The sequence below is a fragment of the Trichosurus vulpecula genome, chromosome 2 (assembly GCF_011100635.1).
Source record: "Trichosurus vulpecula isolate mTriVul1 chromosome 2, mTriVul1.pri, whole genome shotgun sequence".
Taxonomy (NCBI): Eukaryota; Metazoa; Chordata; class Mammalia; order Diprotodontia; family Phalangeridae; genus Trichosurus; species Trichosurus vulpecula.
In genome coordinates this window covers 440,596,929-440,609,380 of record NC_050574.1, presented here as the reverse complement: position 1 = coordinate 440,609,380, position 12,452 = coordinate 440,596,929, and the positions used below count along the sequence as shown (strand labels likewise).

The 12,452-nt window shown below is 34.5% G+C and overlaps 1 protein-coding gene across 6 annotated transcripts in view; it reads right to left on the bottom strand.

Moving 5' to 3' along the window:
* Positions 1-3,183: 3,183 nt before the first annotated feature.
* KDM6A (lysine demethylase 6A) overlaps positions 3,184-12,452 on the bottom strand; it is a 276,748-nt gene continuing 267,479 nt past the window's right edge. For all 6 annotated transcript variants that reach the window (XM_036742806.1, XM_036742808.1, XM_036742809.1 and 3 more), the window contains 3 exons: positions 8,618-8,744; positions 5,249-5,419; positions 3,184-4,067 (listed from right to left, as the gene is read on the bottom strand). In XM_036742806.1, the coding sequence (XP_036598701.1) occupies positions 4,038-4,067; positions 5,249-5,419; positions 8,618-8,744 (328 nt within the window). In that variant the 3' untranslated portion in view covers positions 3,184-4,037. The remainder of the gene's footprint in view (positions 4,068-5,248; positions 5,420-8,617; positions 8,745-12,452) is intronic.

Sequence of the window (12,452 nt, the reverse complement as noted above, 5' to 3'; positions counted from 1 at the left end):
CAAGGTACTTTTGTTTTCTCCAGTCCTTTCAATTTACCCAATCTTGATGCTGAGAGCTCCAGAATGGTTGATTGGACTTTGCGGCTGATGCAGGACGGACTTGTTATCTGAACAGCTGGCAAAATAACTGGTAACTAGACGTCTTCAAGTATAAGTTTGAAAAAAATCAAATATTTTCTGATAGCGCAAATCATTATTCAATTGTAATTTGGGGTTATGCTGCATAATACAACACTGAACCTTTGGAGGCATAATATATGAGTGAATAATGTTTGGGTTCCTATTCAGGTGACAGTCGGAACAACTCATCTCTGATGTCTCTTCCTCCTCTGAGATTCTAAGAAAATTTAGAGAGGTAGTCAGATATGAGGCAGCAGCTACTATGGGGGACTTGGGAGTCAGAAAGATGCTTGAACCCTGCCTCAGACACTGAAAGCTATTTGACCCTCATTGGGTCTGTTTTCCTCATTTGTAAAATGAGTGGGGAGGGGAGTGGTTTCATGGCTTTGGCGAAATTTATTTTAAATTAAGGGTCATTTTGGGATGTGGCAGTAAAAATCAACTTGATTTCCTTCTGAAATTCCCAATTTGACAAAACAGTGAGACTAATTTTTAGCATACCCAAGGAACTGCTTTGTTACTTTAATCACACCTCTTAAGACAAAATTCACTTAATTTTTTGGAAAGACCATGTCTTTCTGTTTAAACTGTATACATATTATGAATGATTTTAACAGCAAATGAAGTTACAAAGGGCAGAGAAGAAAGGGGACATGGTGACAGGGGAAACAGATTGGGGGGGGAGAAAGACAATAGGGCAATTACTAATAGCTAATTGATAAACCCAGCTCACAACTTACTGGTTCTAACTCAACTTCCTGTACAGGAGACAGAGCAATACAACTCTGAGGATCATAAGGAATTATGCAATTAGGTCAGAGGTTCTCTATTCTTGCCTCTAAGGACTATTGCCCTTTTTCATGGACAGCCACTAAAAACTACAAGTTACCTTGTGTTTTATTTTTTTTTATTAGGCCATAATTCCAAATTTTCAGTGTTTCCTAATTTATGTTGTGGTCTCCGATTTTTTTTCCAGAGTTAGTTATAATTTAGTTATTAATTACTAATTCCTCTTATCCACTTAGATCTTAAAGCTTTCTGATGCTTCTTTTTCCATGTTTTCCTTCAAAACATTTTTTGCTGTCCTAATGATGTGAATATTAATTACTTAGAATGTGTGCATGTCCCAAAAGTATTACTATCCCCCAAACTTACTAAATAAAGGGTTGATAAAAGGTAAACAAATCACTAGCAATAAATTTCCTTCAAGGTTCACATTATCTATGTTTCATCTTCGGGTTGAAGTGTAATAAATCCTGTTTTCATATAAGGTTTACAAAATGCCTGCGTATACTTTGACTAGACCAGTCATTTCCTACATATAAAATTCTGGAAAAAAACTTTTAGCGTATAAGCAATGTAGCATATGTGCATGTTAGAGCTGAAAGAATAATGCCACACCAAAATCTTTTTTTCCCCAAATCTTCAGTTGAACCATATTTTTCTTTTGAAGGTAAAAGTATTACCAGTGAACAATCTATTACTTATATTTGTATGTTATGATTATAAAAGTACTCAATCTCATGCTGAGAAAGTTATAAAAAGATGTAGAGGATGGTGAAGAACAAATACTTGAGAATTTATCACCAAGAATCTTAACATTGTTAGATTGAAACTATAAATCAGTATGCTAATTTAATAGAAATGAAATAACAAGGTCTTTATGCCATAGTATAAACAATTTTAAAATGTGAATAGGTTATTTCAATTTATAAAAATCTTTACAATTTGAAGACAGCATGATTCTCATTTTTTCCAATAACTACACACTCTTTATCACTTCTTTGTATCATTCATGATCTTAAATTTTTGTTTCCTAATGGCCTTAAGGATTTTGTTGGCAAAAAATATGTTTTACATTCTTTTATCACTCATGGAAATTAGAGGAAAATAACTTATGAAAATATCAACAACTGAAGTGCTTAACAGAAGAGCACTCACTTAGTCAAGCACTACTGCTCCTAGATTAAGAAAGCACTGTAATTGTTTCCATTTGCTTCTATAAATGAATTGGTACCAACTGCTAACAGTAGTTAATGCTCAATATTTATGCCTTTTATTAACTAATTTAATAAAACATTTCCATTCTTTTTTTAATCTTCTGAGCAGACAAGATATTTAAGAGCTGTTTGAAAAAAGGCACTTCATTACTGTAATCAGCATGACTCCACTAGAGAATATTACGTATTCTCTTTAGTCTTATATTTAACATCAGGTACTGAAAGTCTAACTTGATACACTTCTGGAACTTCTTAAAATGAATGATATAATAAAATGAGAATATATGAGAGAAAGTATTTTGGAAAATAAAAAGTGCCATACGAATACAAGTGGTAATGTATATAAAATAAAGTGCTGTCATTAAGTAAAAGTTTTAAAAAGTAAAATGTTACATTCTAAAGATTATTTTCTAAGTGAATTTAACCATTTTTTTTTAAATTTTGGTGAAAACATGGCTTAAATTTTTATCCCTAAATCATAACTTTTTTTGGGTCCTAGTGTTGTGAGGAAATCATACAAATACATGTCTGATTTCAAACATAAATCTCTTAAAGCTGCACACTAAAATCAGGTGTATGTATCTAGAGGTAATCTTTCTTTCTTCCCCAGCTCCACCTGCATCAAGAGAAATCAACCCCACAGAACATTCCCTTTAAAACCTTAAGTTCAGTAACTACTTGTTTTCTACTACTGTACTTTTTTTTTGGCAGTAATTGTTTATTGGTCTGTTATTGCAGTAATTGCAATTTAACAATAAACCAGTCTGAAAGACATTTTAGGTCTTGAGGATACATACCATATATATTTCTTTAAAAATAATCATACTTTTGTAAGCAATACTTTACAGTAGACACCTCAAATCTACCATAGATGTGAAACTTAAAATGAGAAAAATTTAAGTTCTAAATCTTTATACATATATTTTATATTCAGATTCCTATATATATTATATATATACATACAGAAGTATATATAAAATATATATAATCAGATTTGAAAAATGAACAAAAACTGGGCACTGTACATAAAGGCTTTTTTAAAACTCAAACAATAGAAAAACTCTTTAAACATTAAACAATTTTAATAAAAGTTTCTGTACAATGCTAAGCAGTTTTATTTACATATAGAAAATGTAATAGGAGTAGTGTTTGAAATGACAGAACTCCTTAAAATTTCAATGGCAGGTAATCTGGAAAAAATAACAGCATTCCATTCACAAATATTTTCAAGCAATAAATATGTATTTATAAATAGTGTAAATTTACATCAAGATTAGAAACAAAAATCACAAATCTGAAGTTTATTCCTTAGTCTATGTGCAACCCATTATCTTTGTGACTTGGCTGTTAATTTTTTTTAAGTTTTATTTAGGAACCAAAAGTATAACCGTCATGGTTTTAAAACAAGACAGAAAAACATAAAAGAAGTAAAAAAATTTTTATCACCTAACTTTTCACATTAAAAAAAAATTTTGCCCAAAGAAAGACTTAAAATTTCTAACTACCTTACAAAGAAATGACCAGCTAGGCTAGTACTTTTTCCAAGGAAAATTCTGGAGGTGGTAAAGGGTAAGGGAGTAAGGAAATGGATGAAACCAAGTCATCAGCCCAGAAACAGAGAGATATAAAAGAGGTGGTCTTCAAGTCAGTAGTCTGTATAATGTTGCCAGTTTTGTCAGATATATACAAAACGTGGAAATTTTTTTTTGAAGTATAGCTGGTTCAGCTTTATTTTGAGTTCTGGAGTAGGAGCAGTGCTCTCTCCTGTCCAGTTGCTTGACACGCCGCACTTGGAAGGTTGCATAGACACAGCTTTCAGCCAGCAGCCTTACAGGATAGCTACAAAAACCAGTGGTGCAGAACTGGGTCACTTCCTGAATATCAGAAAAGTTCTCATTTAATGTCCATGGAACAATGTCAAGATGAGGAGGATGGTAACGGAGGAGCCTGGGGAGGGGAAAACCCAAAGTAAATTACTTTTGAGCATATATAAACAGTGGTATCTTAATTTCCTTGCCAGCTTTTGAAGAAAGTTTCAGAGGATGCAACAAATCTCAGGAAAAGTCAATAACTATCATCAACAGCCTATTTTTTAATGGAATCTCAGATGTGGCCTCCAAACTTCCCAGCTTGTCTAAGAGCACACTACTATCACCCTCTCCTATCTGTCCATTTTACTATTACTTAAAAATGCATAATAAGCCTAATTTCCAGATGCCAGCTTTTAGAAATTTGTGGCTGATCATATTTTTAGAAATCAAAATGTGTTATAGAGGAGAAGGGAAGGTAATTTAACAATATCACTAAACTTTCACCAATTCTTAGTTTATGATACAGCTATCACAGACTGTATTCCTTTTTCTATATATACATGTCACAGAGTAAAAAAGCTCTATAGCATTTTTTCAAGTACTGCATAGCTTTATCTAGACAAATTTATGAAGAACATGTTCGGATAAAAACACAATGTACGCTCATTTACTTGACAGGTGGGCAGATAAAGAAATCCTAGCAAATTCTTTTTGTTTCTGTCTACAATTCTACTTATATTATTAATGATTTTATGTTTGAACAGATGTTTGAGTTTCACAAATTTCATATACTATACTATTAAGCTAGCTTTGCCAAATGTTTTCCAGTGATAGCACTTTTGGTTAAATACCTTAAATATAATTAGCCTAGAGACCTAGAGAAATCTATCTGTCTACATCTATATTTACGTGTTGTGTGTGTGTGTGTGTGTGACTCTGTGTGTATGTGTGAGCATGGAAGTATAAAAATGAAGAGTGAATTTGTTAGTTTTTCTTCTCTGCTATGGTCATTAACAATGAACAAATCTTGTCAAATGAGATCACTGTATAATAAGTACAAGTGTTTTGAAAAGCACACAATAGTAAAAGAATTGTAAGGTATAGGTGGTATCACTATGATAGTAGTACTTATTACAGAAGGTGGAAAAAAAATTCTCTCTGTCACACACACACACGGTTTCACAGGGACAGTATGAAAAATAAGGAAAATATTTAATGACAAGTATTTCATTACCTCCTATTTACTGATTGGAAATGAAAAAACTCTGTTGCTTCTTAACCCAGCTAGTTGTGTACTCACAGGCTTACTTCACTTACTAATGTAAATTGGTCATAGACTTGCATCAAGTCCTCCATCCTGTACTGTTCTAGCACCACAAAATTTTCCAGGTTCCCATTTGTTCTTCGTGCACAGTCTTGGCAATGTACTATGTAGGTCTTTCGAGAGTTGCTCTCATTGGTGATGAAAAGCAGGTCAAAGACTTCTACCTATTTCACAGGAAAAAAAGCATAGATCCTGAAAATTCTTAGCTATGGAAGAGGAGGAAATTATTTTTCAAGGCATGTGTGGTCAGTATGCAACAGTTAAGTGGAGGTGCTAAAAGAGCACCAAGGCTGTAGGTTTACCTCTTAAATGAGGCTGGTACCTATGCTCCACATCACTTAGAAGCTTGTTAAAAGACAAGGTTTAAGACAGATTCCCCAACAGCACTGAAAACAACAACAGAACTCAACCTATCCTATACAACACACACGCCAATTGCTGGGGTACATACAAAGGTAAATAAGAAACTATCTCTGCATTTAAAGAGCTTATAATTTAGTAGAAGATAAAGACATGTACATGAATAAAACATAAATTAGATTATAAGCACATACGGATACAAGTAGATAGGAATTCAGATATGTGGTATTAGTCCCTGAGAAGAGTAAAAGGAGTCCATGCCCAAAGTGGAGGCTCTTGAGTGGACTGCCACTAGCCTCTCTCCACTTCTCAGGCTTAAGCCTTCTCTATTTAAACACTTGACACTCTTCTTAATGTTACCTTTGGTCACTTTATGCTTCAGCCTGAGCTAATCCCGTATCTCTTTGTATCCATTCTCTCTCTAGTTACTTAATTATTAGTAACTGTATAAAACCATATACTTTTGCTAATTACATGTAATCTATTGTTGTGGTGCTTGTAGCATTCAAACATTAAATTTGGCCAACAGGGTAATTGCACCCAGGCATTTTCACTCATCCTTTAAATTATGCCTGACTGGCCAGGTACCACCACTAGTAATTCATTGTGCAAACAAGCGTGTCCTACCATGGTAGGATAAACTGTGTCAATCAATCAACTATCAGTTTATTAAACTTCTACTTTCTGTGAGGCTCTGTGCTAGATGCTGGGGATACAGATACAAAGAATGAAACAAGCCCCACCAACAAAGGGCTTACTGGCAATGTGTGAAATGACCAAATGAGTGTCCACCTATGTTGGAATTCTTCAATCTTTTGAACAGCATCTCAGTGGTTTTTGGGTTCTTCCCAACTAACATGTGCTCTACCGATGGTGAGGAAACAATTTCTTCACATACAAAAATGGCAACATTTTTATGCCAAAAAAGATTAAAATGAAAATTCCAATATATACAAAAAAGGCATATAATAAAAATCTGGAAAATAATTATGTGGGTACAAAGCTTCTCATGTATTTTATATACTATACAAGACAATTTTCAATTGGCCAAAAAAAGTCACAGGCAAACATTATCTTATTAGACATCAGCAATGTGAGTCAAATTAAAATCCCAATAAGGCATATGTTTGAGTGTCCCATTTTGTAGGCCTAGACCATTCATAGATATTCTGTTGCCCACTAAGGAGAGGTGACAAGAACTGATTTTACTCTTTCCTTCTAAGGTATCAAGTGTTCAACTCAGAGTTCAAAGAAGGTGGAAAAAATTTATTTTTTCCAGGCATTTGAGTGTTCCACTCAATGCATATTATAGAGAAAAAGAGTATTTTTATAATTTAGGGTATTTCCTAATTTCAAAGCACAGAACATTTGTGTTACCAGCAGTTAATACCCAGAGAATAAACGATATTGTATTTGACATCTGGGGTTTATATTTTACATTTAGTTAAGGTTTCAAGATATAAAATATCCAAGAGAATACTGAAGCCACATAACTAAAAACATTTTAAAGAGAAAGTTCAATGAAATCACAAAATTAAAACATGCAGATAAGACTCCTTGGGAAGTGTCAAGAAAACTTAACAGTTTTCTTATTCAATGGCTCAGGACTGTGGAGAATCATTTCAAATAAGGAATCATAACAATTCTCTAAAATTTTATTTTTTTATCATAGCTTCAGGCCTACCTCTTGTATATTTGACTAGAGAGAAAGGCAAAAATCTTAGAAGAGTAACTGGAAGTGATGTCAGAGTACTAGCATAATCACCAGTAGTCATAATTCTCTGTATAAACATCAGACATAATCTCTGAGAATTCAAGAATTTCATTCTAGTTTCACATGTTCCTGTTATGAATTATAAGTGACAGAAAAAAAAGTGGGGATAACTTTCCCTATATAAGAAATTTTTAAAATTATTTTTCCCTGGCTCAATTACTTCTAGATACTACTACACTAGTGGGATAAAGCCAGGAAAACAGAGGAAAGACTTTCAGAAGAGGGATAACAGTTTGTTTTGTATAAGGAAAGTTGGGGTAGGGGAATTCCCCACCCTCCCCCCACTAGTTTATTTTGGAGGTTATTTGCTAGAATCACTTAAATGAGGCCTGAACAACATATGACCAGCAGGCTGCCTGGTATGTTGTACAACAGGGCTGTCCAACCTTAGGTTTTTATTGAAACAATAGACAATATATTTTGATTTGCCATTTTAGTGAGAGCTCTGCAGTAACTCAGCTTCCTTTACTAAAGCATTTACGTAAATTTCTATGCTTGTAGGTGGGCTGCATAAATGTGCACAGTGGGCCACAGGCCGCATTTTAGACAGCTCTGTTGTACTTGTTTTACAACCTCTACATTATTCGTGGGCCACCTGAAATTCATTCAAAGGCTGCAAACAGCCAGGCCTGTATTTATATCCTCTACATTTTTCACAACCCACAGGCCCTAGGTTTGTGCAGGCCTGATTTAAACAAATCATCATCATTCTGTTTAAAGTTATCTAACATGTCTACAGATTGAATCCTCCCTAATCACTTCTAGAAGAAGAAATAACTGAAGGAGCCCTAGTTGTTGGAAAGCAAGGTGTCAAATATGTTAACACTTTTCTAAGGCACTTACCTATTTAAAGACTTCAAAAGTTAGGGATGCATTAGAAAAGATTAACGAATTTACACTTTTAGACTCTAGCATAAAGTTTTCAGACTCAAGTTAACAACTGCTACAACTCTGAAAACAGGCCAGCTGGGTAAAAACCCAAGACAAGCAAAAACAACTTATTTCCTTTATACCAGAGAAAAAACATCCTCTGCAATCCATCTTTAAAAATTTCATGATGATTTTCAAGTTTATTAAAGTGTATTTCACAATGTATTTTTGTATTATTTTGTTAGTTTGCTTTTTAAATCAAGTAGACCTAATAGTACAAGCAATCATTTAAAGACCTAAAGTGGAAAATAGGTGTATTCAAAACAACAAACCAGCCATGAAAAGCATAGGAACTGACCTCACAGATGCTACAGTAATGAGCTGGTTCTTCTTTTGAGCGTCCATGCCACACAATCTCCTTTCCAGCAGCAAGGAGAGCTTCCCTCAGCGTCTGACACTGCTTCAGGGTTCTCAACAGACAATACCTATTGGAGAGGGGGCAGAGCAAGATAAAATACATGACCAGTAATTGAATATTAAAAGTATTTTAGTAATGAAGAATGTTAGTTTCTATTAAAGGGCTTAGAATGCAGGACTCAGAGATAAGTTTTGGTTATATTTCTGATTTCACTAACCCAATGCCTATGACTTAATAAGCTTTATCATTTGTGTATAATTATACACAACAGTGATATAACTGTAAGATGCTAATGAATAAAAACCATGACAATCTAATAAGAAAACAATAATACATTCTAACTGTTAAATATGGCAAATTTCTAACATACGGTTTTGAACATAAAAACAACACTGATTTTGGCCAAAATTAACTTTCCTTCTCTTTTATTTTGGAAAGAGACTTATTACTTTGCTGAATTGGGAAGAGTCAAATTTAGGCTTGCTATGAGGAAAAACTAATATTAGAGTTCTCTAAAAATGGATGAAGCTACAAAAGGAATAGTGGGTTCCTCTCTATTTGAGATCTCCAAGCAAAAGCAGAATCACTACTTGTTTGTGAAGGTTGTAGTAAGAATTCTTCTTCAGTTAAAGAAAATCACCCTCTGAAATTCTTAATGTTCATTATGGTCTATAAGGGCAGAAAGCAGACTCCATTATTTCAGGTCACACTATTTAATTCTAAAACTGAAAAAAAAAAGGGTTAATGTTTCTTAACAGTAAACAAAATATTGTGAAACCCTTTAATTTATGACTACAATTTTCTATTTTCCTATATGCCTTCTTTCCTGGGCTATTTCCTATGCATATTAAATACTTCATTCCTATAATTTCTGTTATACACCTAGTGGTTTACAACAGTGGTGCAAAACTCAAATAGAAATAGGGCCACTAAAACTGAACATAAAGGATCTATGTGGGCTACATGCTGGCTTAGAAAAATCACACTGATGTTATCTACTTTCTACTTTAATTTATTTTGTTAAATATTTCCCATTTACATTTTATTCAGGTTCTGTGTTGTAGGCAATGAGGCCGCATGTTTGGACACCTCTTAAAATTAATTTCTCAAAATTGTTTTGTACATAGTCCCAACCTTTGTTGTGAGCCTTTCCGAAAGGACTCAGTTTGTTCAGAAGGGGTTTGTATTAAATGATCTCTAAGATCTTCCTGCAGTAGCATTTCATAAGTGTCCCTAAAGGTCCAAGTACTTAGCAACTGGCATGGCTTCCCAAAAGCAATCTCACCAGCATTAGCTCCAATGATGAAGGACAGGGAATTAGCAGTGAAGAAAGTTCCTCTAACAATGTAGATAAACAAGTCCTCTACAGTATCAGTCTTAGGGATAAGGATAATGGTGATACCAAGCATTCATACAGTGCTAAGAGCTTTACGATTATGATCTCATTGGATTCTCACAACAATCTCAGGAGGCAGGTGCTATTACCATCTCCATTTTATGGCTGAGGAAACTGAGGCAGAGTTCTGTGACTTGCCCCGGGTCACACAGCTACTAAGTGTCTGAGGCTAGATTCAAACTCAGTCTTCCTGATTTCAAGCTCGGCACTCTATGCTGCTATTTCACATTTGTTCTGAACCGAAGTACGAAAGCAATCAATCAACAAGCAATTAATCAGTGCCAACACACTGGCCACTGTGCTAGGTACTGGGAATACAAAGAGAAAATTAAAATAATCTCTACTGTTTTAGGAGCTTAAACTTTAGTTCAAGGGTTTCTAGTCAATATTTTATGTTCTAGTTTTCAATTTCCTAGTTCAGTTTTAGTTCATGACTCAAGCCTGGATGAAAACTGATGGCACACAAGAAAATTTTATTAATAAGACAATCTTTAACTAGTTAGGAAGCCTTCTTAGAAAAAATGGCATATGATTCGGGGTTGTTACAAGAGGGAGATAGAGAACTCTATCACAAAAAGGGGTTCACGGTGGTTAAGTTAGGTAGTTATGAGGAGAGGGGATGACAAGCAATTGAATAGATGGAAGAAGGTTGATTACCAAGATGGGGGACATTTTGGAAGTAACTTATTATTCATAATTGACTGGGTAAGGATCAAGGTGACTAGGACTAATGAGCTCACTCTGACATGTGAGGAAAGAGCAGATATCAACTTGGACCAAACCCATTTTTACTTAAAAAATTTAAAAAGTTAAAAAAAAATTCCACAATCCAACAAGAAGGAAGGAAAAAAAGGGAGGGAGGGAGGAAGAAGGAATTTCTTAAGTGCGTCCCTTCTGCCAAGCACTGTGCCAAGAGATTTCACAAATATTATGTCATTTGATCCTCAACTCTGAGTGGTAGATGTTATAATAATTATCCCCTATTTTACAGTTAAGGAAACAGAGGCAGCCAGTGGTTAAGTGAATTGCCCAGGTCATACAACCAGTGTCTGAGGCAGGATTTGAACTTTGGTCTTTCCAATTCCAGATGGCACTCTTACACATTGTGCCACGTAACCTGGTGTCCCAGTAGTTTTAAATAATCTTACCTCTCTCTTTGGTAAACTTTTTTCTTTGGATGTATTTGGAAAACATTTGCTATTATATACTCTTCAAAAACATTTTTCTGCTTTAATAACAATACTGTTGTAAGAGAAATACTTCATGACCCAAAACAATACTGGGTCACTCCCATATTCCTCTCCTACCTTGTCTATAGTTCTCAGTAACACCTCAAACATTCACTACTTTGTCATTTTCAAATGACCAATCAATCCCTTCCCTTTGCAGAAAAGGCACCCCAGTACTTTGTCATATGTGTCCTAACCTTAGAATATTTTTTCTTCCTACTTCATTTCATCAAAAGGCTATCCATCTTTCAAGATCCAGGTCAAATGCCCTTCTTCCCTGAAATTTTCCAGCTAGATGTAATTTTTTCCTTCTCTTATAATCATGAGGGACTTAATTACACCTCATTTGTGGCATTTATCTTGTTCTATATTCTCCTATAGCTATTTTTATATTCAAATGGATCTGTTACAGCATTGATTCAGAACTTCACTCTTTTTTTTAAATTGAATTTTACCTTTCAGTTCCAAATTCTTTTCCTCCCTCCCTCTGATCCTCCCCCATCAATAGAGAAGGCAAGAAATACAATACCTATCACACACATTAAGTCATATAGAACATATTTCTACATTAGCCATCTTCCAGGGAAAAAATATAAGAAAAAGGGAAAAAGTATCCTTCAGTCAGCACTCTGGGTTTATGAATTTTCTACAGCAAGTGGGTAGCATTTTTCATCCTAAGTCCTTTGGAATTTTGGTAGATCACTCTACTGACCAGCAACTAAGTCTTTCACAGTTACTATCTTCACAATATTGCTATTACTATTTATTCTGGTTTTGCTCACCTCACTCTTTATAATTTCATACCAGTCCTCTTCCCATGTTTTCCTGAAACCATCCCTCCCTTCTTAATTTCTTACAGTACAAGAGTATTCTGTCACATTCACACATGACAACTTGTTCAGCCATTCCCCAGGGCATCCCCTCACTTTCCAATTTTTTTGCCACCGCAAAAATTGTTCTTATATTTTTGTACATATAGGTTTCTTTTCCTTTTCTCTGACTACTTTGGCATATAGACCAAAAAATGATATTGGTGTAACATAACTACAACTGCTAGTAGTGATATTTCTGGGTTCAAATGGTATGCTCAGTTTTCTAGATTTGGGGGCATAGTTCCAAATTGCTTTCAAGAATGGCTGGACTAGTTCAT